This window comes from Xyrauchen texanus, chromosome 17 (assembly GCF_025860055.1).
Source record: "Xyrauchen texanus isolate HMW12.3.18 chromosome 17, RBS_HiC_50CHRs, whole genome shotgun sequence".
In the NCBI taxonomy this organism is placed as follows: domain Eukaryota; kingdom Metazoa; phylum Chordata; class Actinopteri; order Cypriniformes; family Catostomidae; genus Xyrauchen; species Xyrauchen texanus.
Window position 1 is genome coordinate 1,814,813 of NC_068292.1, and position 26,162 is coordinate 1,840,974.

At 38.0% G+C, this 26,162-nt stretch overlaps 1 protein-coding gene across 2 annotated transcripts in view; it reads left to right on the forward strand.

Annotated features, from left to right (window-relative positions):
• Positions 1-2,019: 2,019 nt before the first annotated feature.
• LOC127658414 (brain-specific angiogenesis inhibitor 1-associated protein 2-like) overlaps positions 2,020-26,162 on the forward strand; it is a 36,716-nt gene continuing 12,573 nt past the window's right edge. The window contains exons 1-9 of one of the 2 annotated variants that reach the window (XM_052147695.1): positions 2,020-2,380; positions 11,349-11,475; positions 11,700-11,775; positions 17,651-17,737; positions 18,716-18,777; positions 20,642-20,713; positions 21,197-21,334; positions 22,280-22,432; positions 25,423-25,602. In XM_052147695.1, the coding sequence (XP_052003655.1) occupies positions 11,428-11,475; positions 11,700-11,775; positions 17,651-17,737; positions 18,716-18,777; positions 20,642-20,713; positions 21,197-21,334; positions 22,280-22,432; positions 25,423-25,602 (816 nt within the window). In that variant the 5' untranslated portion in view covers positions 2,020-2,380; positions 11,349-11,427. The remainder of the gene's footprint in view (positions 2,381-11,348; positions 11,476-11,699; positions 11,776-17,650; positions 17,738-18,715; positions 18,778-20,641; positions 20,714-21,196; positions 21,335-22,279; positions 22,433-25,422; positions 25,603-26,162) is intronic. The other variant, XM_052147696.1, reaches the window with a different exon arrangement.

Consider the following 26,162-nt stretch of genomic DNA (forward strand, 5'->3'; position numbering starts at 1 on the left):
CTATATCTGCATCAGTAGATGAAGACGTGGAACTATAAAGATCAAGATAGAGTTCTTTAAAAGCATTTTAATATCAATGGCCAAGGTAAATATTTCACAACTGGCAGATTTCACTGATGGAATGGTAGAAAAAGAGTTTTCCTGCCTTGTCCTCAGACTCAAAGTATGACTGTCTTGCCCTGAATAGCCAAAACTCCACATTCCATGCCAAAATAGTATTATATCTGTATTTCAATCTGGTCAATTCTCTGAGACCATTGACAACATTCGCCGTTTTTGTGCTTTGGATTTTTGGTTAATGAGGCATAATGTTTGACCCGGCCCCTAAGAAACGCCTTAAGTGCCTCCCAAGCCACGCCCACAGAGGATACCGAGGACCAGTTGATCTCTGTATAGAAATTGATTTCAGCATTTAACATATTATGGATTCAGGATTTTGCAAAAGGGATACATTAAAATGCCAACTATATGATTTATTTTTCTCTGTATGTGGCAAGACCTCTAAACACACCAGGGCATGAGCTGAGACTGAAATCTTTCCAATTGAGCAATCAACAACAGATGAAATGAGGGACTTAGATATAAAAAAAAAAAAAAAATCTATTCTAGTGTAAATATTATGGACTGATGAAAAATGTATAGTTCCAACCAGATGGGTTCAAAAGTCTCCAAATATCTGCAAGACCAAGATTTTGACACATCCTGACAAATCCATCAAAAGATTAAAGTCTCCTCCCAATATCATATCATGAGGGGTGCCAGCGGCTTGCAACATCCCTTCAAGATTTATAAAAAAGCCCTGATCATCTAAGTTAGGTGCGTAAATATTAGGCAAAATAAGACTTTGTCCCTGAATTCCATCTTTATCTTTACATGTATCTTTAAACTGTTTGCGATATTTGCATTGTAGATGTTTACTTAGTGTAATAACTCCCCTGCTCTTACTTGTACTACAAAAAAAAAATGCCCACCCCATATCTTCCCAAAATGTTCAGCTTCCTGTGGAGAAAGGTGTGTTTATTAAAGAAATACTCTTTTATTTCTTATGCTTAAGAAGAGAAATGACCTTCCTTCATTTTATGGGGTGCCCCAACCCATTTACATTCCACATGGAGAGAGACAATCCACTTATATTAACATTTGACATTTTGACAGAAAAATAGATTGTGTGTCAAAAACAAGATTATAAAGACCACTTTCCAACATTAGTGCAACCCACAAAACTCGAACATCACCCGGAACAAAACAAACAGAAAAAAAGACAAACGTGTGCATTAACCCCCACGGCACAACAGCGCCAATTGCCGTCCATCCCTCCAAACTCAAACTGTCCATGTACACCTACGAGAGCCCCAGCGACAACTTTGCCATTGGATTGCTCAAGACTGGTGTTTCTATAAAAATTTTGTGATATAGATTTACACAGCAAAAGATCATCTATAAAACAAACTGAAAGAGTGTGTAGATTCGTCCATAAAACTGTCCTGAAGGTGTGACACTCCACAAAATAAAGGCAGAACCAGCAAAAAAAATTAAGAAATAAAGAAAAGAAAAAAAGAGGCATGCAGATTTCTCAAACAGTCAAGTGAATGTTCTTTTTTTACACAAAAAGTAATTTAACACTTTCTGGTGTGGTGTATTTAACATTAGAGGAGCAAACTCTGATGAACTACACCTGTGGTTACTTTGAAACCTGCAAACTTGAGGGAACTGACTTCCACTAAAACTAACCAACGTCATAATAAATGTATTGTTTGAAAAAGGAAAGAAGGAAATTGATTTTAAGGTTTGACCAAATTGCTTTGATATTTTGCCATTCATTTTCATGTTGCAATGACAATAAGGCAAAACTTGTTTGATTCAGATTGAATGGTTGTCATTGAGTATCTGAGTGGTGAATGAGGTGAATGTGCTGTAGTCCAGTAATGAAACTTCAGCTCATTATTCAGCAGAGCCGCTATTCAGAGGCCAGTCCCGTTATCTCATTGACATGCAGTCCCAGTGAGAGACAGAGATAGAGAAAGCAACAAGACATTGTCCAGGACAGAGAGAGCGATTGAGGCGCACGGGTAGTATATGTATAGCGTGTGAATCGACATTTTCAGCGGAATGAAGATTTAAAATTTGGAGGAATGAGTGTAATCGGGAGAACAATGAGGAGCGGCACTGAACGGTACCGAGTATGATCTGACCTGGATTCGGGTGAGGAGTTTGGGAAAGATAGGGTGAGGGGGGTGAGGGTTGATGAGGGATTTACTGCATTGCTGGGTCAAACAAACTACCCCCACCACTGAAGGGAAAAGTAGTAAAGGGAAAAGTGCAGCGAATGAGAAACAAACCGATCAGACAACGCGGTGAGGAAACGATGAACATAGAAAAGGTAGGACATTTTCCACATATGACGCGCCGCTAAAACGATTGGAAATAATTCGTTTACTAATCTAAACTAATAATTAATATGATAAAGTACGCCCAGCTCTTGTTAAGAACTTGATGGACGTGATTATTATACAGTTGGTTTAAAATAATTCCTTGAACCTTCAAGTTTTAAAAGGAGTACCCCAACTGATGAATGATGACGAGTGACAGTAAAGTCTCTCTGCTAAACGTGTTACAATGTCCTGCAGGCATAGACTATACAGATATAATAAACTGGCAGATGATCATATACTACAATTATGAACTCTCTAATCAGTATAATCACATTTGTGATTTTTTTTTCAGAGAGAAGTTGCATTAGAGTTGGACGAATCTTTTTTAAATTGTTACATTTTAATTTGTTAAAATTGTCATTTTAATTGATTAGCTGTGGAAATATTCTAGACAAAATCATAAAAATAATCTTTAATTTTTAATATAGTAGATAAATATAATCCATTTTATTATGGTGTATTTCTAAGTTAAGTAGTGACACATTTTGAGAGAGGAAAAACCATTTAAAACATATAAAATTAAATCTGTCTTGTTCTTTTACTTGATATGTTTACCTGAGATATAGACTACAATATATATATATATATATATATATATATATAGTGAGATATATATATACAGTGCATCTGGAAAGTATTCACAGCGCTTCACGTTTTCCACATTTTGTTATGTTACAGCTTTATTCCAAACTGGATTAAATTAATTATTTTCCTCAAAATTCGACAAGCAATACCCCATAATGACAACGTGAAAGAAGTTTGTTTGAAATCTTTGCAAATTTATAAAAAAATTACAAATAAGAAAAAAAATCACATGTACATAAGTATTCACAATCTTTGCTCAGTACTTTGTTGAAACACCTTTGGCACCAATTACAGCCTCAAGTCTTTTTGTGTATGATGCTACAAGCTTGGCACACCTATTTTTGGGCAGTTTCTCCCATTCTTCTCTGCAGGACCTCTCAAGCTCCATCAGGTTGGATGGGGAGTGTCGGTGCACAGCCATTTTCAGATCTCTCCAGAGATGTTCAATCAGGTTCAAGTCTGGGCTTTGGCTGGGCCACTCAAGGACATTCACAGAGTTGTCCCGTAGCCACTCCTTTGTTATCTTGGCTGTGTGCTTAGGGTTGTTGTTCTGTGGGAAGATGAACCTTCGCCCCAGGACCTTATATAGACAGGTGTGTGCCTTTCCAAATCATGTCCATCTTTACCACAGGTGGACTCCAATCAAGTTGTAGAAACATCTCAAGGATGATCAGTGGAAACAGGATGCACCTGAGCTCAATTTTGAGTGTCATGGCAAAGGCTGTGAATACTTATGTACGTGTGATTTTTTTGTTTGTTTTTTATTTTTAACAACTTTAACAAACGTCTTTCACGTTGTCATTATGGGGCATTATTTGTAGAATTTTGAGAACAATTATTCATTTAATCAATTTTGGAATAAGGCTGTAACATGACAAAATGTGGAAAAACTGAAGCACCGTGAATACTTTCCGGATGCACTGTATATAGGCCTGTTTGGAAACTAGTTTGTCCATATATACATATACTGTATATACTGTGAGTTTGAACTAATTAGGTAGAATGCTCCATACATGCCAATACATGTAAAATGCACATTTGAAATATAATTTTTTTCACTGATAAAAAACATTTTCTGCAAGTACATGTAGTTTGCAACATATATTTTAAAATATTACAAAAATCATCTTTGCATTTCTGAAAACTTTTTCCCAAATACTAGTGGAATTTGAATGTGTATATGCTAAAATATATGAACTGATGTATGTTCATATACAGGATGGCCACATGTCAGTTCCCCTTCAGCTAAAAATGTGTCCTTGAAATGATAGTTTACCCAAAACTAAACATTAATTTATTTACTCAGCATTCACATCATTTACTCAGCCTAATGTTGTTCCAAACCCATATGACTTTCCCTTTTCCATAAAACTCAAAGGGCAAAATGACATCTTCAGTCACCATTTCATTTTATTGTATAGATAAAAAGATGCTATGAAAGTGAATGGTGACTGAGGCTGTAATTCTGACTAACATTTTCTTTTGTGTTCCAGACAAGAAAAAAAAAAATGTCAGCATGAGGGTGTGTAAAAAATGACAGAATATTAATTTTGGGCAACCTATTCCTTGGCAGCTGCACGTGCATGTAAAAAAAGGGAATCAAATTAAGTGAAAATGCTGACGCAGAGCTAGTGAAAAATCGAACACATCGATGTCAAATCGACATGACATTCTCTCAACGTTGATTTCAAACCTTAGTGAATAATTTTAGATTGGTTTCCCCAAAAATCCCCAAATAAACCACTTTTCCCTTGAAATTCAAACAAAAAACAAAATGTACATGCAATCATTGTCACAGACATATCTGTTAACTTTACTCTTTAAAGACCACATTAAAAATTTTAATGCACTCAACTCATAAATACGATCATTCCGACATGACTTGATCGCACCAATGGCTTCGACACTTCTACATGTGTAAGTGTACTCCTAAAATACTAAATTGTATCTGATAAACTTTTTACAGATATACAGATTTTAAATTTACAGTCTCTTTGAAATTAACATTTCTCTTCTGGAAAAATCTTGCACTCAGGGGCGCGAGCAAAGTCCCTTTCAGGTAGGTCAGTTCACTTGGCGGCCATCTTTAGAACACTCCCGGGCAGGCCGGGCAGCTATTTTCAATGTAAACAAGAGGCATAAAAGTGCAGCTCCTATATACTTGAGTGGAGAAATACAGAAATCTCCAAAACAGTTAGTCAAGATTGTGATCAAAGAACATATTTTCTATCAGCAGTAAAATCTTACAACAATAGAATCATAAACTGTGCTTCTTTAGCTCAGATTACACTACAAAACATTGTTTTTTTCAGTTTTTCCAGGCAGGTTCAGCTAATGCACATGCTACATCCATTGGCTGTTGGATGTTCCAATTTCTCTAATTCATTTTTATAGCTATGTTCCATCTTTGCTAAACTGTCTCTGGTGCTAGTCACCTGCCTCTGACAAGCAATAGCATGTAGCAAATCATGGTTCTGGGCTGTGATGTAAACAAAGGCTTTTAGCTTTTTAAAGGTGCAAATCCTTCAATATGTGCTATTTCAAGAGAATATTACACCAACACAAAAAAGAAAACTGCTCTCGTTAAGCTATTTCATGGGGTCTTTTCTCATTATCTAAAATAAATAAATAACTGTTGTGAATTGTGGATAAATCAATGTATGTGTATCTTTCAATGAGCAATCTGTATGTTTTCAGTGTGCTGTATATCACAAAAAAAGAAAGGAAAGAGAAGAGGCGAGGCGAGATGGATAAAATAAGAATGTTTTTGAGGGTATCACCGTGTCATTTTGGTCAAATTCTTCCTCCTGATTCATTCCTTCTCCAGTAACACACACTTGGCCTTGTGTAAACACTGCCCATTAGAGATGAAGCTTTATGTGGTGGGTAAACCTGACGGGATTTTTTATTCTGGATCTTTCCACAGGGAAGTAGCGCTAGATTTGTGTTTATTCAGCGGGTTGACTCTTGTGCTTGGGAAACACTGTTCTCCTTCAGGGCACTTTGACATGTCAGACTCAATTTCATGAACTGAAGACATGCAATAACAATGTCTTATTATGGCTTAGCCCAAACTCAGACTATTAAATTATTATACAGGCTCACACAAACAATGGTGGCCTTGGAGTCCTTACTTTGATATGTTGTGCCACATTACCAACATTATGATATTTACTCATTAAATATTCAGCAGTACAGTACAAGCTCAATAATATAAAATAATAAAAATAATAGTGTAGATAACAACCCATTTTACTTACTGCCGTGGCCAAAAGTATTGGCAGTGACATACATTTTGTGTTTGGCAAAGTTTACTGCTTCAGTATTTGTAGATTATTATTTCTATGGTATACTGGAAAACAATGATAAGCATTTCATGAGTTTTAAAGGCTTTTATTGGCAAAAACATTCAATATATGCAAAGAGTCGATATTTACAGCATTGACCCTTGTTCTTCATAACCTCTGCAATTCACTCTGGCATGCTGAATATCAGCTTCTGGGCCAAATCGTGACTGATGGCGATCCATTCTTGCCTTATTAGTGCTCGGAGTTGATCACAATTTGTGGGCTTCTGTTTGTCCACTCGCCTTTAGAGGATTGACCACAGGTTCTCTATGGGATTAAGATATGGGGAGTTGCCTGACATGGTGCTCCATCATGCTGAAAAATGCACGGATCATCACCAAATTGCTCTTGGATCGTTGGGAGTAGATGCTCTTGCAGGATGTTTTGATACCATTCTTTAATCATGGCAGTGTTTTTGGGCAGAATTGTGAGAGAGCCCACTCCCTTGGATGAAAAGCAACCCCACACATGGATGGTCTCAAGATGCTTCACTGTTGGCACGACACAGGACTCATGGTAGAGTTCACCTTTTCTTCTCCGGACTATCGATTTTCCAGATGTCCCAAACAGTCGGAAGGGGGCTTCATCAGAGAAAATAACTGCGCACCACTCTTCTGCTGTCCAATCCTTGCACTTCCTGCAGAATTCCAGTCTGTCCTTGATGTTTTTCTTGGAGAGAAGTGGCTTCTTTGATGCCCTTCTTGACACCAGCGATTGTCCAAAAGTCTTTGGCTCACTGTGCTGTGCAGATGCACTCACACCAACCTGCTGCTGATATTGAGCAAGTGCTGCACTGGTGGTGACACGATTCCATAGCTGACTCTTCAGGAGAAGATGGTCCTTGCACTCCTGAAGCCTTCTTCACTGCAGTTGAACCTCTCTCCTTAAAGTTCTTGATGATCCGGTAAATGGTTCTTTCAGGTGCAATTATTCTTTGCAGCAATTTCCTTGCATGTGAGACCATTTTGATGCAAAACGATGATGGCTGCTTGTCTTTCTTTAGAGGTGACCATTGCAAACAAGAACACAACGATTGGAAGCACTTCTTCCCTCCTTTTATAGCAATCAGTCTACTCTTATAATCCAATCAGAATGATGACTAGTACTCGTTCACACTTTCCCAGGTGCTGCTGATATGATTAGTGAAATGATGTTAGCTGGTAATTTTGTGCCAGGACCAAAAAACAGTGAAATTTGGGTTTTTGTGATAAAGTTAATATTTTTGGCCAATGAAGCTTTTTACAATGATTTAAAATGCATCTGATCACTCTGCACAATAATATAAAAACAATTTGAATCAACACCACAACAACTGAAGCAGAAAACTCAAAATGTATGTCACTGCCAATACTTTTGGCCATGGCTAGAGGTACCCCCTTTAGTCGTGAGGGACTCATTTACTTTATACATTTTAATGAGTCATTCACTACAATCCATACATTTACTACAAGGCTGTCTGTATTGACCTATAGGTTCTAAGTGCCCTTTATAGCTCAAGAGATGCTAATAACTTGGAATGTGTACTTAGCACTCTTACTTAATAAGAAATCATTCATTTGTATTGTTTTCTGGCCACATAAGAACGCAGAGCTTTTATGCCCTCGTGCATAAACTCATGTAAGCAGTATTAACAGCTTTGAGATTGAAATAATAAAAAAAAAACTCTTCCAAATAAAAAGCGAAGACTCAAGACGTAATGCAACTGAAATAATTTTACATGCATTATTTAAATAATATAAAAACAATGGTTAAAAATCAAAAGTCAGGATGCAATTGAAAATGTAGCACATTTGATCTATTCAAAGCATGGCAGAGTTTCCTTTTTTAAGATTACTTTCGGTTTTGGTGGTGTTCACGTTAATGTTGACATCGCTCACAAAAAACAAATTATAATTATACAGAAATATCTATTATTATAAATGTATTTAATGTATAAGCTTAAACTAAATATATACTGTATATATATATTAGTATATATACACTATGTCCTTTTCAGAAATTCGAATGAAATCCAAACAATTAAAGAAACAGATATACTAGAAAAAATAGTCACTATCAGAAGATCTAGTATATGCTATATCATGTATTGAGCAACATGCAAAGAATGGGTCCCAGGTCAAGACTCATGTCAATAGAGTGAAAGAATGCTCACTGACATTTTCAGCCACCTGGGTTCCAGAAGTATTTTTCCCATAATAATTTTTTCTTTTCATAAAATCCTTAATAAAAGAGTTTTAAGCCATGAACCAAATCAACTAGCTTCAAGGTGAATCACAACATTACAAACATTGCTCCTTGGCACAATTTTGCGGGCTTTGTTGTCTGCGGTTCTCCGATTGGTCAATCTTTCCTGATCATGGGTAATGGAGTTGTTATCCAGGAATTCCGCAATCAAAAATTATTTTTAAACAATGACTTTGAAATAACGTGGACTGATGGCTTCAACAGAAGCATATACCATCGATGAACAACCTCGGAGCTCACAGTAGGTCTGCCTTTAAAGGTATCAGTAAAAAAACAATTAGTCTATGGAAACCAGTTAGCAAAGCAGTCTATAACACGACAGTCCCGTAGACATTCTATGGGCGGTGCACTTGCGAGGAGACAAAGCAGTTTTTTTCGAATGGATGTCTATGGAGGAGATGCTTCAATACGCTGAATAAACTGCTTTTGTGGGGAAACAGCCCATTACTTAATGAACTGACCACCTGTTTGCTAATCTTTTACACTAAATCTTTACACTAAACAATACTTTTGGAATAAACAAAATTTTATTATGATAAAATTGCTGTTTTATACGAGAAGACATGGAATAGTTTCCGACAGGTTAGTATCAGTTTACTGCTCTCCACATTCATTTGTATGGCATCCACAAACAGTGACTGACTGTCGTAACACGCTAGTTTACATTACGCTTTCTCCTATGGTGAAAACATGGAGGTTGTTATCTCAGTATTGAAGATCTCTGGCTCTATTGCCTTCAAGTAAAGCCTGGTTTACTGGACGCGTCCCCTTGTCCGCTAGGGTTTGCGCACACAAGTGACGTCATCTTGGTGGTCACTTGGTCTCTGCAAAACTTTGTTTCTTTTTTGTACAGCGCACATTGAGTGCTTCTATCCCATTGGACAAATTCGAGGAAAGGGGCAGGGCAGATGTGCCTGCACTTGTCAGCCATCGTAACTACTGCGAATTGTATTAAAGGGACAATTTTGATTGTAAAATAACCTGTTTCAGCTCCTCAGTTATTCTTGTTTAGAAAGACAAGCCACTACCTCTTGCACACTGAAGAAATGGGTCTAAATATTACACTGAAGTTTGAATTGTATGTAATTGAAATGCTCTTGTTTATTTCCTACTGTGGAAAATAAAAGCATTTTTATTAATATGTGTTTAAATGTGATTGGAGTTCAGACAATTATTTTAAATGTAAAAGTCATCTTCTTGACTAAGCTGTAGTATCTTAACTGTTAACGTGAATGATTGAGTTCAGCCATGGTTTAGCCACCGACTGCTGGTTCTTAAGAGTTTTATTGTTGTTCACCTCTTGCACATTGTGGACCCGCAGAATGGTGCAGTTATGACATCTACCAGCAGGGGCTAACTAGTGTAGCTAACCAGCCAAACCAACTGGTATGCTTTCAGTATTATGGCATTGGTTTCAAGATGCCTCTTTCTTGAGTTAGTATGGCAATCCCCCTTTGTCGTGACTGGTGTGAAAGATCTTGACTGGCCTGCACAGAACCCTGACCTCAACCCAAACATCTTTGGGATAAATTGGGCCAATGACTGCGAGCTTGGCCTAATCACACAATCACACAATGCCTGACCTCCAAAATGCTTTTATGGCTGAATAGAAACAAATCCCTTCAGCGATTTTCTAACATCTAGTGTTAAGCATTCCTCAGAAGTAGGGCTGCATAATTTACCGTATTTAAACCGTGACCACAGTTTCTGCCTCACACGGTTAATTAAGCATAATCTTCTGCAGGATTAGTGAGCTAGTAAGCAAATTAGAAGCCAGTTTTTAAAACCAAATTTGGCTAATTGTTGTTTATTCTCATTATGGGCTCCATCTAGGATGATAGACCAAATCACAAACTCTTTAGAAGTACATTTTAGCCTCAACTGACCTATTATGCTCTCTTTAGAAGTTTGTAACTGACCAATCACTGTTTCACTTCCAAGCACGCTCTGAAATATACAGCTGCGTATCGTATCATATGCGCGCGCTATGTTCTGTCTGTAGCATATTAAACATACTTGGAACACACATGAGACTCATGCTATGGTGTTTTCAGCGGTCTCCAAGAAGTTCTTGGAACAAATGTGCTCAGCGATTGTTTCGGTTTGTGCGGTTTGCTAACACTCACTAGACACGATGCATTTAAAGCACTCCAGATTTACTTTAATAGCACATTTGCACAATTACAAATATTCGGGCCAACACAGGTCACTAAACAAATATAAAGTAACTCCATGGCACCAGGATTTTGTGGAGTGAGGAGGAGATGAGAATATTTCGTCATGTTTGGAATGAGGATCACAAAGCTGTTGCCAACTTAATACAGAAACCCAAAGGTCTTCCTTTAGTTTTTCCCGCCAAAATGAATGCTCGAAACTGCATAGCAATGCTGCGTCAGAGCAAGTTATGAAATTATTACAGAAGCATATTAATATTTTATAGATTAATAATAATAGTAATAATAACGATACTTATATTACAATAATACAGGTTTTACAAGTGCAGTTTTCTTTCTTCTGTTACTTACTATACAGTATATCCTATTGAAACAGGAAAGTGTGGTGGGACATTTCAAAGGGCTCATGTGCAAACAAATTATTGCCAAAAATATAGGTATAGTAACGTGTTTTTATGAGATCAGGTTGCAATAATTATTGTCAGTGTTCTGTTCTGTATACAGATCTCTATGCCTTCCTTTCATTCTCACTCTGTCTTTCTCGTTCTTATCCTCATATTCTGTAGTGGTGTGTGCTGTGACTTCCTAAAGTGTAAAAGTTAGGTTTACTCTGGAACTGAAGCTGGAACACAAGACAAAAGCACAATGTCACGTTCAGATGAGGTCAACAAGATGACAGAAAATGTCTATAAGGTATGTGTACTTATCCGCTGTAGAGTGACATCTCATCTAATAGATGCACAAACTATTTTTCCACAAGTTCTCCTCATTTATCACCCCATCCTGTTATGGAAGCAAAAATGTGCATGCGAGGATTTATCCATTTAATTTTTTTATCTATTTTGTGAATATAATTACATTTATACTATTTATATGTTAATCGTTATGTCATGATTTACTGTTGATTCTGTGTTCAGGGTATTCTGGACCAGTTTAACCCCAGTTTGAAGAACTTTGTCACTATGGGGAAACACTATGAAAAAGCCTTGACAGGTCAGTCATCATTATTTAAAGTTTAGTCATATTATGAGGGATACAATTTTCCTTGGTAAAAGCTTATTTTACTATTAAAATATACTGAAAGCTTCAGAACTAGACTCCTTAGTCCAAAAAGAGCATTTATTGAATCTATTTCTAAAGTCAGAGACCTGAAACATTGCTGAACAATGATGCTTATTCGGTGAAGAATTAAATTAAAAATTATTTTTCAAGAAATGTTCACCCAAACATGGAAATGATGTCATAATTTACTCACCCTCATGTTGTTCCAAAACTCTATGCTTTTTCTTTTCTTATGCGGAATTCGTTTTTTTTTTTGTAAACATCCATCTTTACTATACAATGGCAGTGTATAGTGATTCAGTTTCATGAACAATACACCTTCACGCATGAACATGCAAGCCACTGTTTTCACTCCAACCTTGTCCCCTATAATGAACGTTACATAACAACATTTTTGCAAACAGACTTTTACGTTTCGAAGAAGTTTCCTGTTGTAATGAACACTAGAGATGCTACAACAACTGTGCGTTTTAATCACACATATCATGATTACAATGGCTGATTGTGACTTATATTATTTTATGCTCTGTTACTCGATATTATTCGATATTATGTTATGATATCATTTCATTTTAACACTTATACACAGTACATTTTAATGAAAAACAATACATTTTTACACTTGTATTACAGACTCACCAACATTTACACGCTTATTCCGATGTGATTAGCTTCGATGGTAGCTCACCTGGAGTGTTGGACTTTGGACAGAAAACCATGGGTCAAGCCCAGCTAAGCACGCAAGCTGACACGTGACATGAGAGTTTCATAGAAGCGACACAAAATGAAGTTGTTGCTTCAGAAAATGTGCTTTTCATGTTGCATTCGCTTTTTTCACACAATCGATTATGTTTAGGTGTTGCTTTAGGGTAAGGATGTCTGATTTGTTTATCTCTCTTTTGCTTTTACAACACTAATGGTTAGGTTTTGTTGTTGGTTTAGGGTAAGGATGTTGTGGTGATGGGGGTGTGGCCAACTGATATCTGTGGAGAGTGAGACCGAGAGAGTGAGTGCGGCAAGGGTTGGCACCTGTGGGGTTAGGGTTAGATAGGGTTAGGCTTAGGGTTAGCTAATCACCTATAACAGCTGTTTTGTGTTTGCCGTGAGAGTGAAGAGTGATTTAATGGGCGATCCAGAACACCGGAGGAGGCAGAGAGCTGAGCATCAGAGATGCTGGAGCTGTGGGAACATTTCCAGGACCAATGCCACATGATGGAGGTGGAGACATTGGTCCGGATCCCCCACGCACCACAGGCCGTCCCCGATTGAGCAGTAGTGTACCAAATACCTGTGAGTACAAAGGCAGGTACATATCAAGCCTTGGTGGATTCAGGTTGTAATCAAACCTCCATTCACCGAAGCTTGATTAAATCCGAGGCTTTGGATACAAGCCAGTATGTGAAGGTAAAGTGTGTGCATGGAGAATTTACCCATTAGTGATAATCATCATTCAATTTTGGGGGCAAAAGCATAGTGTCGAGGCTGCAGTTAGTCCCCGCCTCATCCATGCACTAATCTTGGGTATAAATAGGCCGGCATTTACCACTTTATTGAGGGAATTTTGTGTGGATGGGTCCTGTAACAGGAGTGGTGGTGGAGTAGTGGTCTAAGCACACAACTGGTAATCTGGTAATCAGAAGGATGCTGGTTCGAGCCCCACAGCCACCACCATTGTGTCCTTGAGTAAGGCACTTAACTCCAGGTTGCTCCAGGGGGATTGTCCCTGTAACAAGTGCACTGTAAGTCGCTTTGGATAAAAGCGTCTGCCAAATGCATAAATGTAAAATGTAAATGTAACAAAGTGTCTCGGTGGGTGGTTTGCGATTCACTGGCTGGGGAGGCAGAGCCGGGGCCGTCTACTTCAGCACCGCATCAGGATGACGTAAGGGAGGGGGCCCTTTAAAGGATTCCCTGCAGAGGATTTCCCTGTGGAGCAGATGTGAGACTAGACCCTTAGGCATGCCTTTGATTCGGTGAAAGTTATTGAGGGTTAAGTCTGGCCTCCAGTCAATGATCAAGGATCAGCGTGTGACACAGGATGCTCAGACAAAGGAAGATACAACCCAATTGTTAGTACCGAAGAGCCGTCGGGAAATGTTGTTCCAGACGTCTCATTGTAAACTGATGGCAGGCCACTTGGGGCAGGAAAATAAACGGAACCGTCTAATGGCCCTTTTATATTGGCCGGGCATTCACAGGGATGTTCGCAGATGGTGTGCCGCATGCCACGAATGTCAGCTGGTGAATCCAACAGCGCCATTGTGCCCAATTCCATTGATCAAGGTCCCCTTCAAACAAATTGGCATGGACTTCGTCAGACCATTAGAGATGACGGCATGTGAGTAATGCTTTGTGTTGGTTCTGGCGGACTACGCAATGCCATATCTGAAAGCAGTGCCTCTGTGCAACATCTCAGAACGTAGTGTTGCAGAGGGTTCTTCAGAATAATCTCCAATTTATTGAATTATTGTACGGGTGTCGACCACGCAGTCTGCTCGACATCCTACAGAAAAATTGGTAGGTAGGACCTTCAAACAGCTAATATGAAATTCAATATGTTCTTGACCTGAGAGCAAAACCCCACACACTGGGGCAATTAACACAGGAGAATATGCTCCAGGCTCAAGAACGTCAAAGCCGGCAGTATAATAGGGGTTCTCGGCTACATGAATTTGCACCGGGTGATAAAGTCCTTGTATTACTCCTCACATCGAGCTCTAAATTACTCCCCAAGTGGCAAGGATCCTTAGAGGTCACACGGCGAGTCGGCGAAATCGATTATGAGATTAAATGAACGGATAGAGGCGGAACACGTCAGATTTACCACCTCAATTAAAACCATGGAGAGAGTCCAGCATCATTGAGAAGAGTGTTTGGCCATCAAGTGAGTGGTCCTCACCCTCTGGTACTATCTGTTGGGGCGTGCTTTACCCTCACATCTCGCTCCAGTGGCTCCATAGCATAAAGGATGTCAATGTGTGGATCATCCATGGGTATCTAGCTCACTAGCCTTTAAAATTCGAGGTGGTCCACAGGCTGGGGCACAAATAGCTGTTGCAGATTTCCTCTCCTGAAAGGGGGGGTAAGTAAAAGACCGGATGGCTCCCTGGCCTGAGCCGGGTGATGGGGGTATGTGGTGATGGTGGCGTGGCAGAGCAGCGTCTGTGGAGAGCGAGGCCGAGATAGTGAGTGCAATAAGGATTGGCACTCGCTGTGTTTACAGTGAGAGCAGAGAGTGATTTAAAGGGAGGAGGGAGAGAGCCGAGCTGCAGATCTGTGTGTGTGTGTGTGTGGAGAAGTGCTCCGCTGACAAGCAGACATTTGTGTGTGAAAGACTTAATAGTGCAAAGTTAATAAAGTACAGAGAGAACTTGGACTGAACCTCGTTTTCAGATGTCTGTTTTGTTTACAACTCATTTGCTTTTACAACACTATTGTTTAGGTTTTGGTGTTGGATTAGGGTAAGGATGTTTTAGTCACCTCCTATTTGCTTTTAGATCACTATCGATTAGGTTTAGGTTAAAGGTAAGAATATCTGTTTTGTGTCTACCTCTCATTTGATTTTAGATCACGATCAGTTAGATTTAGGTTAAAGTTTTAGGTTAGGGAGGTACGTTTCACTCATTATAAACTCCATCAAATTTTTACCTTTAAAACCTTGTCTGCTTACAACTAAATTTCACATGCTTTTCCCCCCCTTTGGACATTTCACTGGGAAACTGCAACAAAGCATAAAATGCACATTATTTTGTTTTGCAAAAATGTTGCCACGGTCACTCAATGTTCATGAGATCAGGCTGTTTCATTCACTGTGGCTTGCGTGTTCATGCGAGAACTTGCATTGTTTTAAACTGAATGATATTAGTGAGTCAATTATTATGTAATAAATTGTTTTGGATGAAATATTCCTTTAAATACTAATAGAAATAACCAAAAGGTTTAAATGTGGGAAAGTTCACCCAATCTTTTACTTTTCCTGGCTGTGTTGCCAGCACCTGCAACTCTGCATTTCCTTCTGAAGGATCCCAATGTTAGAAACAAGCAGCTTAATTTTATTTTTGGAAAGATCTCTGATTATTTCAGTCTGATCTTAACAGTTGGAGTGGCACATTTTAGCATGGACTGTTTTGTGAATCTTTGCTTTGCAAAGAGCCTTTTATTGAAAGGGCAGTCAAAACCATATTTGACCCAACAGCAATCTTGTAGCATTTCTAAAAGGCAATGCAGTGCAAAACAACCAGTTAAATAAGGGTCTGAGAGAGGGTGGAAAATGGTCATGAAATAAACTAAAAAACTAAATTATGACAAATAATATATTTATACACTGGCAGCCAAAAGTTTGGAATAATGTACAGATTTTGCACTTATGGAAAGAAATTAGTACTTTCATTCACCAAAGTGGCATTCAACTGATCACAATCAGTTGAATGCCAGGACATTGAATGCCAGTATAGTCAAGACATTAATAACATGTAAATTACTATTACAATTTGAAAAACAATTCAGAATCTCATCAAACAATCCTCCACATGAAGCTATGGCAGCTTTGCAGATCCTTGACATTCTAGCTGCCAGATACTCAGGTGACATTTCACCTCACACTTCCTGTAGCACTTGCCATATATGTGGCTGTCTTATCGGGCTCTTCTCACACACCTTACAGTCTAGCTGATCCCACAAAAGCTCAATGGGGTTAAGATCCATTACACTCTTTTTCAATTATCTGTTGTCCAATGTCTGTGTTTCTTTGTCCACTCTAAACGTTTCTTTTTTGTATTTCTGTTTCAAAAGTGGCTTTTTCTTTCCAATTCTTCCCATAAGGTCTGCACTCCTGAGTCTTCTCTTTACTGTTGAACATGAAACTGGTGTTGAGCGGGTAGAATTCAATGAAGCTGTCAGCTGAGGACATTGTGAGGTGTCTATTTCCCAAACTAGAGACTCTGATGTACTTATCCTCTTGTTTAGTTGTACATCTGAACTTCCACATCTCTTTCTGTCCTTGTTAGAGCCAGTTGTCCTTTGAAAGCTGTAGTGTACATCTTTGTATGAAATCTTCAGTCTTTTATCAATTTCAAGCATTGTATAGCCTTAATCCCTCAAAACAATGACTGACTGATGAGTTTCTAGAGAAAGCTGTTTCATTTTGTACCTAATATTGACCTTAAGACACACCAATCTATTGCATACTGTGGCAACTCAAAAACAAACACAAAGACAATGTTAAGCTTCATTTAACGAACCAAATAGCTTTCAACTGGGTTTGATATAATGGCAAGTGATTTTCTAGCACCAAATTAGCAATTTAGCATGATTACTCAAGGATAAGGTGTTGGAGTGATGACTGCTGTCTAGATTTGATCAAATATTACTTTTTGTAAATAGTGATGTTTTTACATCAGTAATGTCCTAACTATACTTTTGATCAGTTGAATGCCACTTTGGTGCAATAAAGTACCAATTTCCTTCCGAAACATCAAAATCTGTACATTATTCAAACTTTTGGCCACCAGTGTGTGTGGTGGCCACCAGTGTGTGTGGTGTGCAATTATTTTCCAGTAAACCTACGCTATCAAGTAGTTCCAGGTCTTGACTGCATAACCGTTCCATATCACTTTGACCCTACAGGTTCTAAAATAAAATTCCACAAGAACTCTCTGGACTTTCATGTATGTTCATCAACATGCCTGCCAAAGAACAATGATGTATTTTGTAATGCACAAACTGCCCTAACATGCTCTCTCGCTCTCTCTCTCTCTCTCTCTCTCTCTCTCTCTCTCTCTCTCTCTCTCTCTTATCTGCTCTATAGGGGTAACAGTAGCAGCGAAGGGATACTTTAATGCACTGGTCAAACTAGGAGAGTTGGCCAGTGACAGCCAGGGCTCAAAGGAGCTGGGTAAGAGAGTGATGTGTCTGTGCCGAAGTGAAAGTGTAAAAACAAGTGACTACAGCAGATTAAAATGAAGAGGCCAGCCTGAACAATAAAATGTAGATGAAGAAACCGAGGGAACGCTAGAGAGGGGAAAAGAGAGAGAGGTCTTTGTTGAAAGATTAACAACACCACATGATCTCATTGTACGGCTGAAAACAGCGGGGGTGGAGGAGAGAGAGGGAGGGTGGAGGGCAGAGAAGGAGAGGGAGAGATGCCAAGCTCCACACACACAGTTGCCCATTGGGGGATAAAGAGAGCCAACATCCACTGCTCAGCACAGTGGAACCACAAACAAAACTTTCATCATCAGTGAAACTCAAGAATGAGCAGACAATGGCATGGTTATCACATTCGCTAAATGAATACATTGTTGTCTTTAACTCTGCTCTGACAACCAAGACAGGGATTTTTTTCACATTTTCCTTAATTCACAAAGTACAACACACCTACCTATCTTTTGGTATGAGAAACATGTGTGCCAACATCAATAGTACCATTGAAATATTTACATTGAGAAACACTAGATCAGGTTTTTTTACTCAACTTTACATTATGTTGTTAGTACTGTTATTCTACAGACTTAGTGTAGGGATATTGGGAAACCCCAAAACCAAGACCAAAATGATGAATTATCATTTGTAAATTATCAAGCTACATCCACCAAACCTGGCACAGACCTTCAGACTTTTCTGATCGAAATTGCAGTTTTCACACAGCAGAATAAAACATTGACTACATTGACAGAATCCATCCATCCATCCATCCATCCGATTGTCTTACTGTTACGTCTGTATAACTTCAAACTTTATTAAAACTGATTTAAAAAGGGTTTTTCAAGCCAACATCAAAGTTTGTCCCTCACAAGTTTGTCATCATATTTTAGGGTCTTTGGCATCAAAAAGTTTGAAAACCAACTATTAAAAGTCATCATCAATGTTTCAGGTGACACATTATTCCAGATGGCAGAGGTTCATCGGCAGATCCAGGTCCAACTCGAGGATGTGGTGAGTATAAGAAAAAAGTATTTGAGTATCTGTCTATTTATCCAGGGGGATTACATTCGTATTAGTAGGTATTTGTATGTAAAATGTACATGTTTGGATAGACACTGAAACACAATATAAATGCACAGCATTGACAACTTCTCAAATGTAAACGTCCTTACAGTGTGAACAGATGTGTAAAGTACTTGCAATTTCAACAGAATACTTGAACTTTTACTTAATTACATTTTCGAAGACAAAAGTGTACCTTATTACTCCTTACAATTTTATTTAGACTTGAAAAGTACTTGCTACATTTTTGCAGTTAATTTTCTGTCATCTTACTAGAGAGACAAACTAATTGAACTGCACTCTTGCTCAATTTAATTAAATGTTATTTATTCCACCAATTAAATCAATTTAACTTTTAATGTAATAGGCCACAAAATCCTCTCAATCACAATCTCCACTCTCTCTTGATTTCATTCTAGCTAGGAATAAAGTTACTTTTGAGTTTTTAATACATAAGTACAATTTAATGTCAACACTTTTGTACTTTCACTTGGACATTTAATTGAGTAAAAATGTCACTGTGGCAGGGCGGAGGGCGGGGCCGGGTCGTGATCCTACGCACCCGGTCCCGTATTAGGCTAATCAAGCCTCTGAGGTTTAAAGGTCGACTGCAGAGTATCGTGTGGGAGAGAGAGATCGTTAGCGGGCATGTCCGTCATGTGTGTGTTTGTGTCTTCTTTTAAGTTTCTCATTAAACTATTATTTATATTGTCAAGCCGGTTCTCGCCTCCTCCGTTCCATTGAATACGTTACAGTCACTTTATTTGGAACAGTACTTTCACATAAGTAATTTCAGAGTACTTTTTACACCCCTGAGAATATACAAGTTTTGAGACAGTGTGAGAGTACAAGTCTTTACGAATCCTCTGAAGACGAAACTGAAATTGCAGGAACTTTTGTGAGGACACAACCACAAATGACCGAGTTCTATTCTCAGACACAATCCCATAGCAAGACTCTCATTTATGAGTAAATGACTAAGCATTAAACATATTTAAGTAGTTAATTTTAATTTTAATAAAATGAATTACATGATATGCTGATTAATTCATCAAATTAATTGCAGTTAATCGCATGTAATCGCATGTATTCATTATTTGTTGAGAAAGGCCCCCAAATAAAAATTATTCAATATGTTATTATAAATAATTATATTCTAATAATAATAATTATAATGTATTCAATAAATGTAATAATTCAGATAATTAAAATATATTACATTATTGTGGCAGAGAAGTAAAGCATTGATAAGACAATAGCATAAGACGGACATTTTTGAAGCGTCTCACTTTTGTTGTGCTGCATCAAAAAAAACGTTTTTAGGTCGCTATGTGAAGTTAAACGTAGTTTGAAATGTATAAAATCATGTCTCGAAATCCATGAATTCAGAGTTGTGCTCTTTGCAGCTTTGTTTTTGAATGCAAGAACACGTCCTCATCTTGTGCTGTCTGCTGTGAGTAAGTATGGTTTGCATGTTCAGCTGGATTTACTGTTACTGCCCCCTGCTGAAAAGGTGGCAACTCAAGCTTGAATTGCTTCGCGTAGATATATTTCTTATAAAAATTTGGGGGCATAATTATTTGCATTAATGTTCTTAACACAGTATTTTTTACATAATTAATCACTCTGAATTAACGTTAAATTGACAGACCTAATTATTTATTATGAAGCTAATAAAATTATGGAGAAGTGTTTGTTTTAGATGCTATCAATATGTTGATATTGTGCATTTTAGTGTCTATCCAAATGTATTAAAATGTGCAACAAGCACATATTACACAGATCACACATTGATCTGTTTGTCTGTCTGCAGCTGAAGCTGTTCCATTCAGAACTGCTGTCTCAACTGGAACAGAAACTGGAGTTGGACATCAAATTTCTCACAGTGAGTGTAAACTATTCCACGATGAAATGCTTTTGTCCATAAGGAGTCAGCCACCAACATCACACTACACTAAAAAGTCTTCAATTGTTGTAATAGTAAACTTGCCTTTACTAAAAAAGGAGATGGAAACCCCATTGGATTTCATCGACATACAAGTTTTATTATGTGTTTTGTATTATGTGTGCAACTGACTTAACTCAAATGAACAAATTAATTCAAAGTGTTTGTCATGTTAAACCCTTAAAAGTATATTTAGTAGTTTGTTAGATGATCAGACTGCTAATTCAAAAAGTATTTTATGCAAAAACACATTTTTCAAATTGGTTCACACATCACTTGGATACAATTATAAACATGTGATCTGTAACTCACTCTTAATTTCTCAAGAGTTTACATTTGTAAGCACAATATTTTTTGTATTTTTTTTGTCTACAAGATTAAGATGAACTTTTGACTGGTAGTGTATATGAAATCTGTTTCCAGGCCACGCTGAAGAAGTACCAGAGTGAGAGGAAGTCAAAGGTGGAGTCGATTGAGCGCTGCCAATCGCAACTCAAGAAGCTGCGAAGGAAGAGTCAAGCTAGTCGCCACCCAAACAAATACGGAGACAGAGAGATGCAGGTATTCTCCTTACAATACGCCATGGTTCCACTGCTGCAAATCTTGATATTTTGAAGATCAGGATCTAAATAGCCCAAGATGAATATACAGTAATTAACTGAAACTGGAGTAATGGTTGTAGGTCATCAGCTGCGGGTCTGGGCCGGTATAAGGTGCAAGACCGATCCAATGAAACGTGACTTAGTTTGATCGCACCTTTAAGCAAAGCACTTAAACCAAGGTCACTCCAGGGTCATTTTTGATACAATTTATGAACAGTAAGTCACTTTGGATTAAATGTGTTTGCTATATGACTGAGTAATTGTATTGCTTGCCAGCTCTGTGACTGCTGTGTTCATTACTGAAGACTTAGTGGACACTGTCATATACTCCCGGTCATTTGTAGTCTGTGTGACTCATAATGGTCAATTGAGCTGAGAAGGCTGTTTACTACATATTAAAGCTGATTTGTGAGTTGAAGAGTTTTTTTATCCATGTGTGAATGAGTGTTGTGTTGCATGTATTCTCCAGCACGCGTTGTTTCTGGAGTCAGTATATTGCTTGTGTACACTTAAGCTGTGCTGTCACGTGTGTCAGAAAGAGAGGGAACAGGTCAGGTAAAATGAGATTAAACAGATATCCGGTCCAGCTGACTTGAGGGAAGAAAAAAGTAACATTGAAGGAGAGTGAGCGATAAAGAAAAACAAGACTATGTTAGTTGGAAAGAGGTTTAGGAAAGAAAACAAAGGTGAAAGAGCTGAGATACTACAAGAAAATATCACTTAAAGGGATGGTTAATCCAAAAATGTCAATTCTGTCATAATTCACTCACCCTCTATTTGTTTCAAACCTGTTTTTAAACATGACTCATGCTCTATATTCCAAGACTTCTGAAGACAAAGAGTGGCTTTGCATGAGGCACAGACTGAACTGTAAGTAATTTTATTGAAAATCTCTCTGTAACAGTATGTGGAGTTGATGAGTCGTCGGCAGGGGGAGCTGGATACTCTGGTTGCCGTTGGTTACCGCTCTGCTCTGACAGAAGAGAGGAGGAGGTATTGCTTCCTGGTGGACCGCCAGTGTTCAGTCACCAAGATCCTCGTCAACTACCACTGCAAGGTAACTGGACAACTATGAGCCAACAATATACTCTATGTATAGACACTTCCGTACGGTGCCACGCTGGGGAGGTTGGTGGTGGTAAGAGGCGGGAGAGGGAGGATTTCTTTTACATGTTATTTACAGGAGTTACTCTAGATGACATTAGACAATATCAATCACACATATAGACGTGGAGCTGTTGCTTCATCCTTTAACAGGAGAAAGGGTTTAACAACGTGTATTTTACGTTAGCGTATATTGACCACAATAAGGGTGAAAATTCACAAGCCATAGACCAACAGCACTGACTTAGCAAGGCCTCCTATTCTGATTGTATTATACATGTAATTATTTTGATTCATCTGGCTAGATCAGTGTTCCCAAACTTTTATCAGTCATGTTAAAAGGACTTCCTTTCAGTGGCAAACCTGAGCTTGTGTGAGATGCTTAAAAACATTGGGCAAGTAGGTGAGTTTTGAACACCATGTTGCGTCTGAAATGAACTCGGCATATCCTGAAATTTCTCCAATACGGAACGTTTTGAACTCTTCCCTCAGTTCGTAAAGTCATGCCAAAACCTTGTCGCATTATACCCATCGAACGGTCAAGTATAATAATACGGTCTGATGTTCTGCTCCCATTTCATCACATAAAATCTTAAAAAGACGAGTCTTTAATGGGTGCGCCTTGAAGTTAACTATGTCTACTGCTCTGTCCAATACATCGGAGAGTTCATGCTGGAGTGTATTTGCCACCAGTGCACTGGATCTGATTTATTCCTAAACCACATTTTCAGATAACCGCTCTGGGCTGCTAAAAGTTGATAGTGGTTGGTCCAGATGGATCTGGAGCATTTCTTTTCAGAAGTCATTCCATATTCGGGTGCACTATCCATGTATTGTCACTAGTAGCTGACTTTGACAGAAGAATATGGTGCTTTACTGTATTCACATGCTTTGACTAGGGGAAAATGATAATAATTTACACAAAATATTTTAGTGTTCTCAGTGATGTCTCGTCACCCTGCAGTTGGCGCTAAATCCTCAGCTGAGCAACGGACTGTCCCTAACTTAATATTTTAGTGGTTGTTTGTACTTGACATGAATTGCTTGTGTTGTTGTATTCCTCACATGTAAATCACTGGACGACAGCAGTGCTCGGCCGTTCTGCAAGCCTCATATCATACTGTATGTATTAAAACTTGTTTGAGATCATTGGAGAGATTTTATGATTATAAATTTATATATTAATATAATTGTTTTATTTTAGAAAGAAGAGTAGTTTTCTGTAACTTTCACTATGTCTGAGTACAATACTGGATGCTCGTTATAGCCTTAGATTTTACCGTACATTTGTAGGCTTCATGCAGTGCATTAAAGAATAAACCAGCTAACTCACTCTGTTAAAAACACACACAAACTACCAAACATTACTTATCCATGCCAACAACTGTGCAGTATTTAATGCTGAAGTGTTTAACTTTTTCGATGTTAAAATACTTACAATACTTACTCCTATCTCAGCTTAATATGCAGAGACAATAAGTAACCATAAGTAAGCCATTCATTGGTGAATTCTCTTGAAAACCAGAACATTGTTTCTATAAAAACTACATTGTTCGTTTTGAGTGGCCCGTTCTGCCTGACACAGCAACATTGTCTCAAACAATAGTGTGAGTTTAAGGCAGGACAGTATGTTTGATCAATCAGTTAAAGACATAGATGGTGTGGAAAGCTATTTGAAAATATTTTCTGTTCTGTTCTGTGACGCTAAGTTACACACTTCAGCTTTAAAGGTGACCCACAAATGACAATTATTTTCTGGCATTGTTTACGACATTGTTTATTTAATCTCGTGCTGTTCCAAATCTGATCAGTAGTCCATACAACTGAACCTTTCAGCATGTAGTTATGAAAATGAGTTATACATATAGTAAAGCATTGTGCGACCCCATGAACGCATAGCTTTACTAAATGCAGCACATAATTTAATCCAATTGATCTCAGTTTAGAACACTCTGGGCTGTCAGTAAAGGGTTAAAATTTCAATGCACGTCATGTGACAAAACAACATGGTGCTGATCACAGCGGAATTTGTCTTTGGGAGAAATGCTAGCAAAACTACATCTGGTAAGTAGCCTAAATTAGCTTTTACACTGAAACTTATTTGAGTCAAAAGACTAGAGTCTAGTTTCATCCGATATTCCATTCAGAACATTTTTGTGATTTCAGAGGTTTTATATGGAGTTAGGATGAAAACAAGGTGCATTTTGAACTGTTCTGAGAACAGTGCAGACAGACAGCACACTGGAGGTTAAGTCATTCACTAAATAGGGAGCAAGGGAGCATCCTATAGCTTTCTTGTGCAGTTTAGTGCGTTCACTCCTAACATCCGACCAAAAGTTCAGTTTCAGGTTGCAGATGATATTTGGACCTCTCAACATGTTTGGCAGACATGTGGCAATGGTAATCAATACTTAGATTCAGAAACTATAAAGTATCATTTTATTTTATGGTTGGCAGTGATTGGACGATACTTGGATGAGTATAATAATTCATTTTGCTTATGTTTGATTGATAATATGTTTCAGCACTGGCAATCGCTTGTTTGTTTGACAGTGCAAAGAGAGAACTTTTCTCAGTGAGATTTTATTGTCATAGTAGAACAAAACATTGTAACATAAAAGTAAAATCAAGTCAAATAATTGTATTTGTTTATTTTTTATTTGTGCTTTTCCCAATACACATTGTTCCAAAGAAGCTTTATAGAAAATCAACTGTAATGTCTGTAACATTTCAAACAAATTAATAGCCAACACTCCTGGGAAAATAATAAACTATTTGATGAAAAAAATTACAAATAAATGCTTGGTATTATTTAAAATGATGCATGTTTATTTACTTGTTAAAAATCAAAAAGAGACATGTAAAATGCACACAGCAGTCACACTCGGGTCTCTGGAAGATATAAATCACTTGAACTGTCTAAACAAAAATATTTTGTCTTAGGTGAGAGAGGTCTTGTCGCAGAAGCTGTTGTCATGGCAACAGTCATGCTCCCAGCCGACCAAACTACCAGAACGAGCCCTGAACCTGTTACGTCACACTGCCCCTCAGAGCTCTGGAGGAGCAGGACTTGCAGACGTGCTGCGCAATGCTAAACTGGGAATCTCGCAAACTGGAGAACAAGTGAGGGGCTCCGATTTACACTGTATTCTAAGAACTGGTTTTTCAGGCAGAGACTAGGTGTAAGGTAACTCTAAACATAATTGTAATGAAGAGGCACCATTTAGTGCTCAGACAAATACTACAAATTTGTGTTTTATTTGAAAAGTGCACTCAATAATTTTTTTTCCTCATTTATAAAGTTTTACTTTTAAAGAAATGAGTTGTAATTTTGAAGCATATGTATAAAATCATGAGCACTCACATCATGAGATTAAGACTCTAGTCATATCAGTAACCTTATAAAAAATGTTTTATTCTAAATGGGGGCTGTCATGTTAGAATCACATGACCAGCCGAACACTACTCTCTCAGTAACCACCCTGATATTGGACACTTTCACTCATCAATTAAATTAATCTGTGGATAGTCTACAGTGGCATCAGTCACAGAAAACTATTGCGTTTGAATGATGCTGCATCCACACCGCAAGGTGTCAGTGTAACTCCAAGATGACACATTCAAAAGATTACTAAGTGCAACTTTAACTCTAGAATATCTAGGTGAAATCTAGATATTTATTC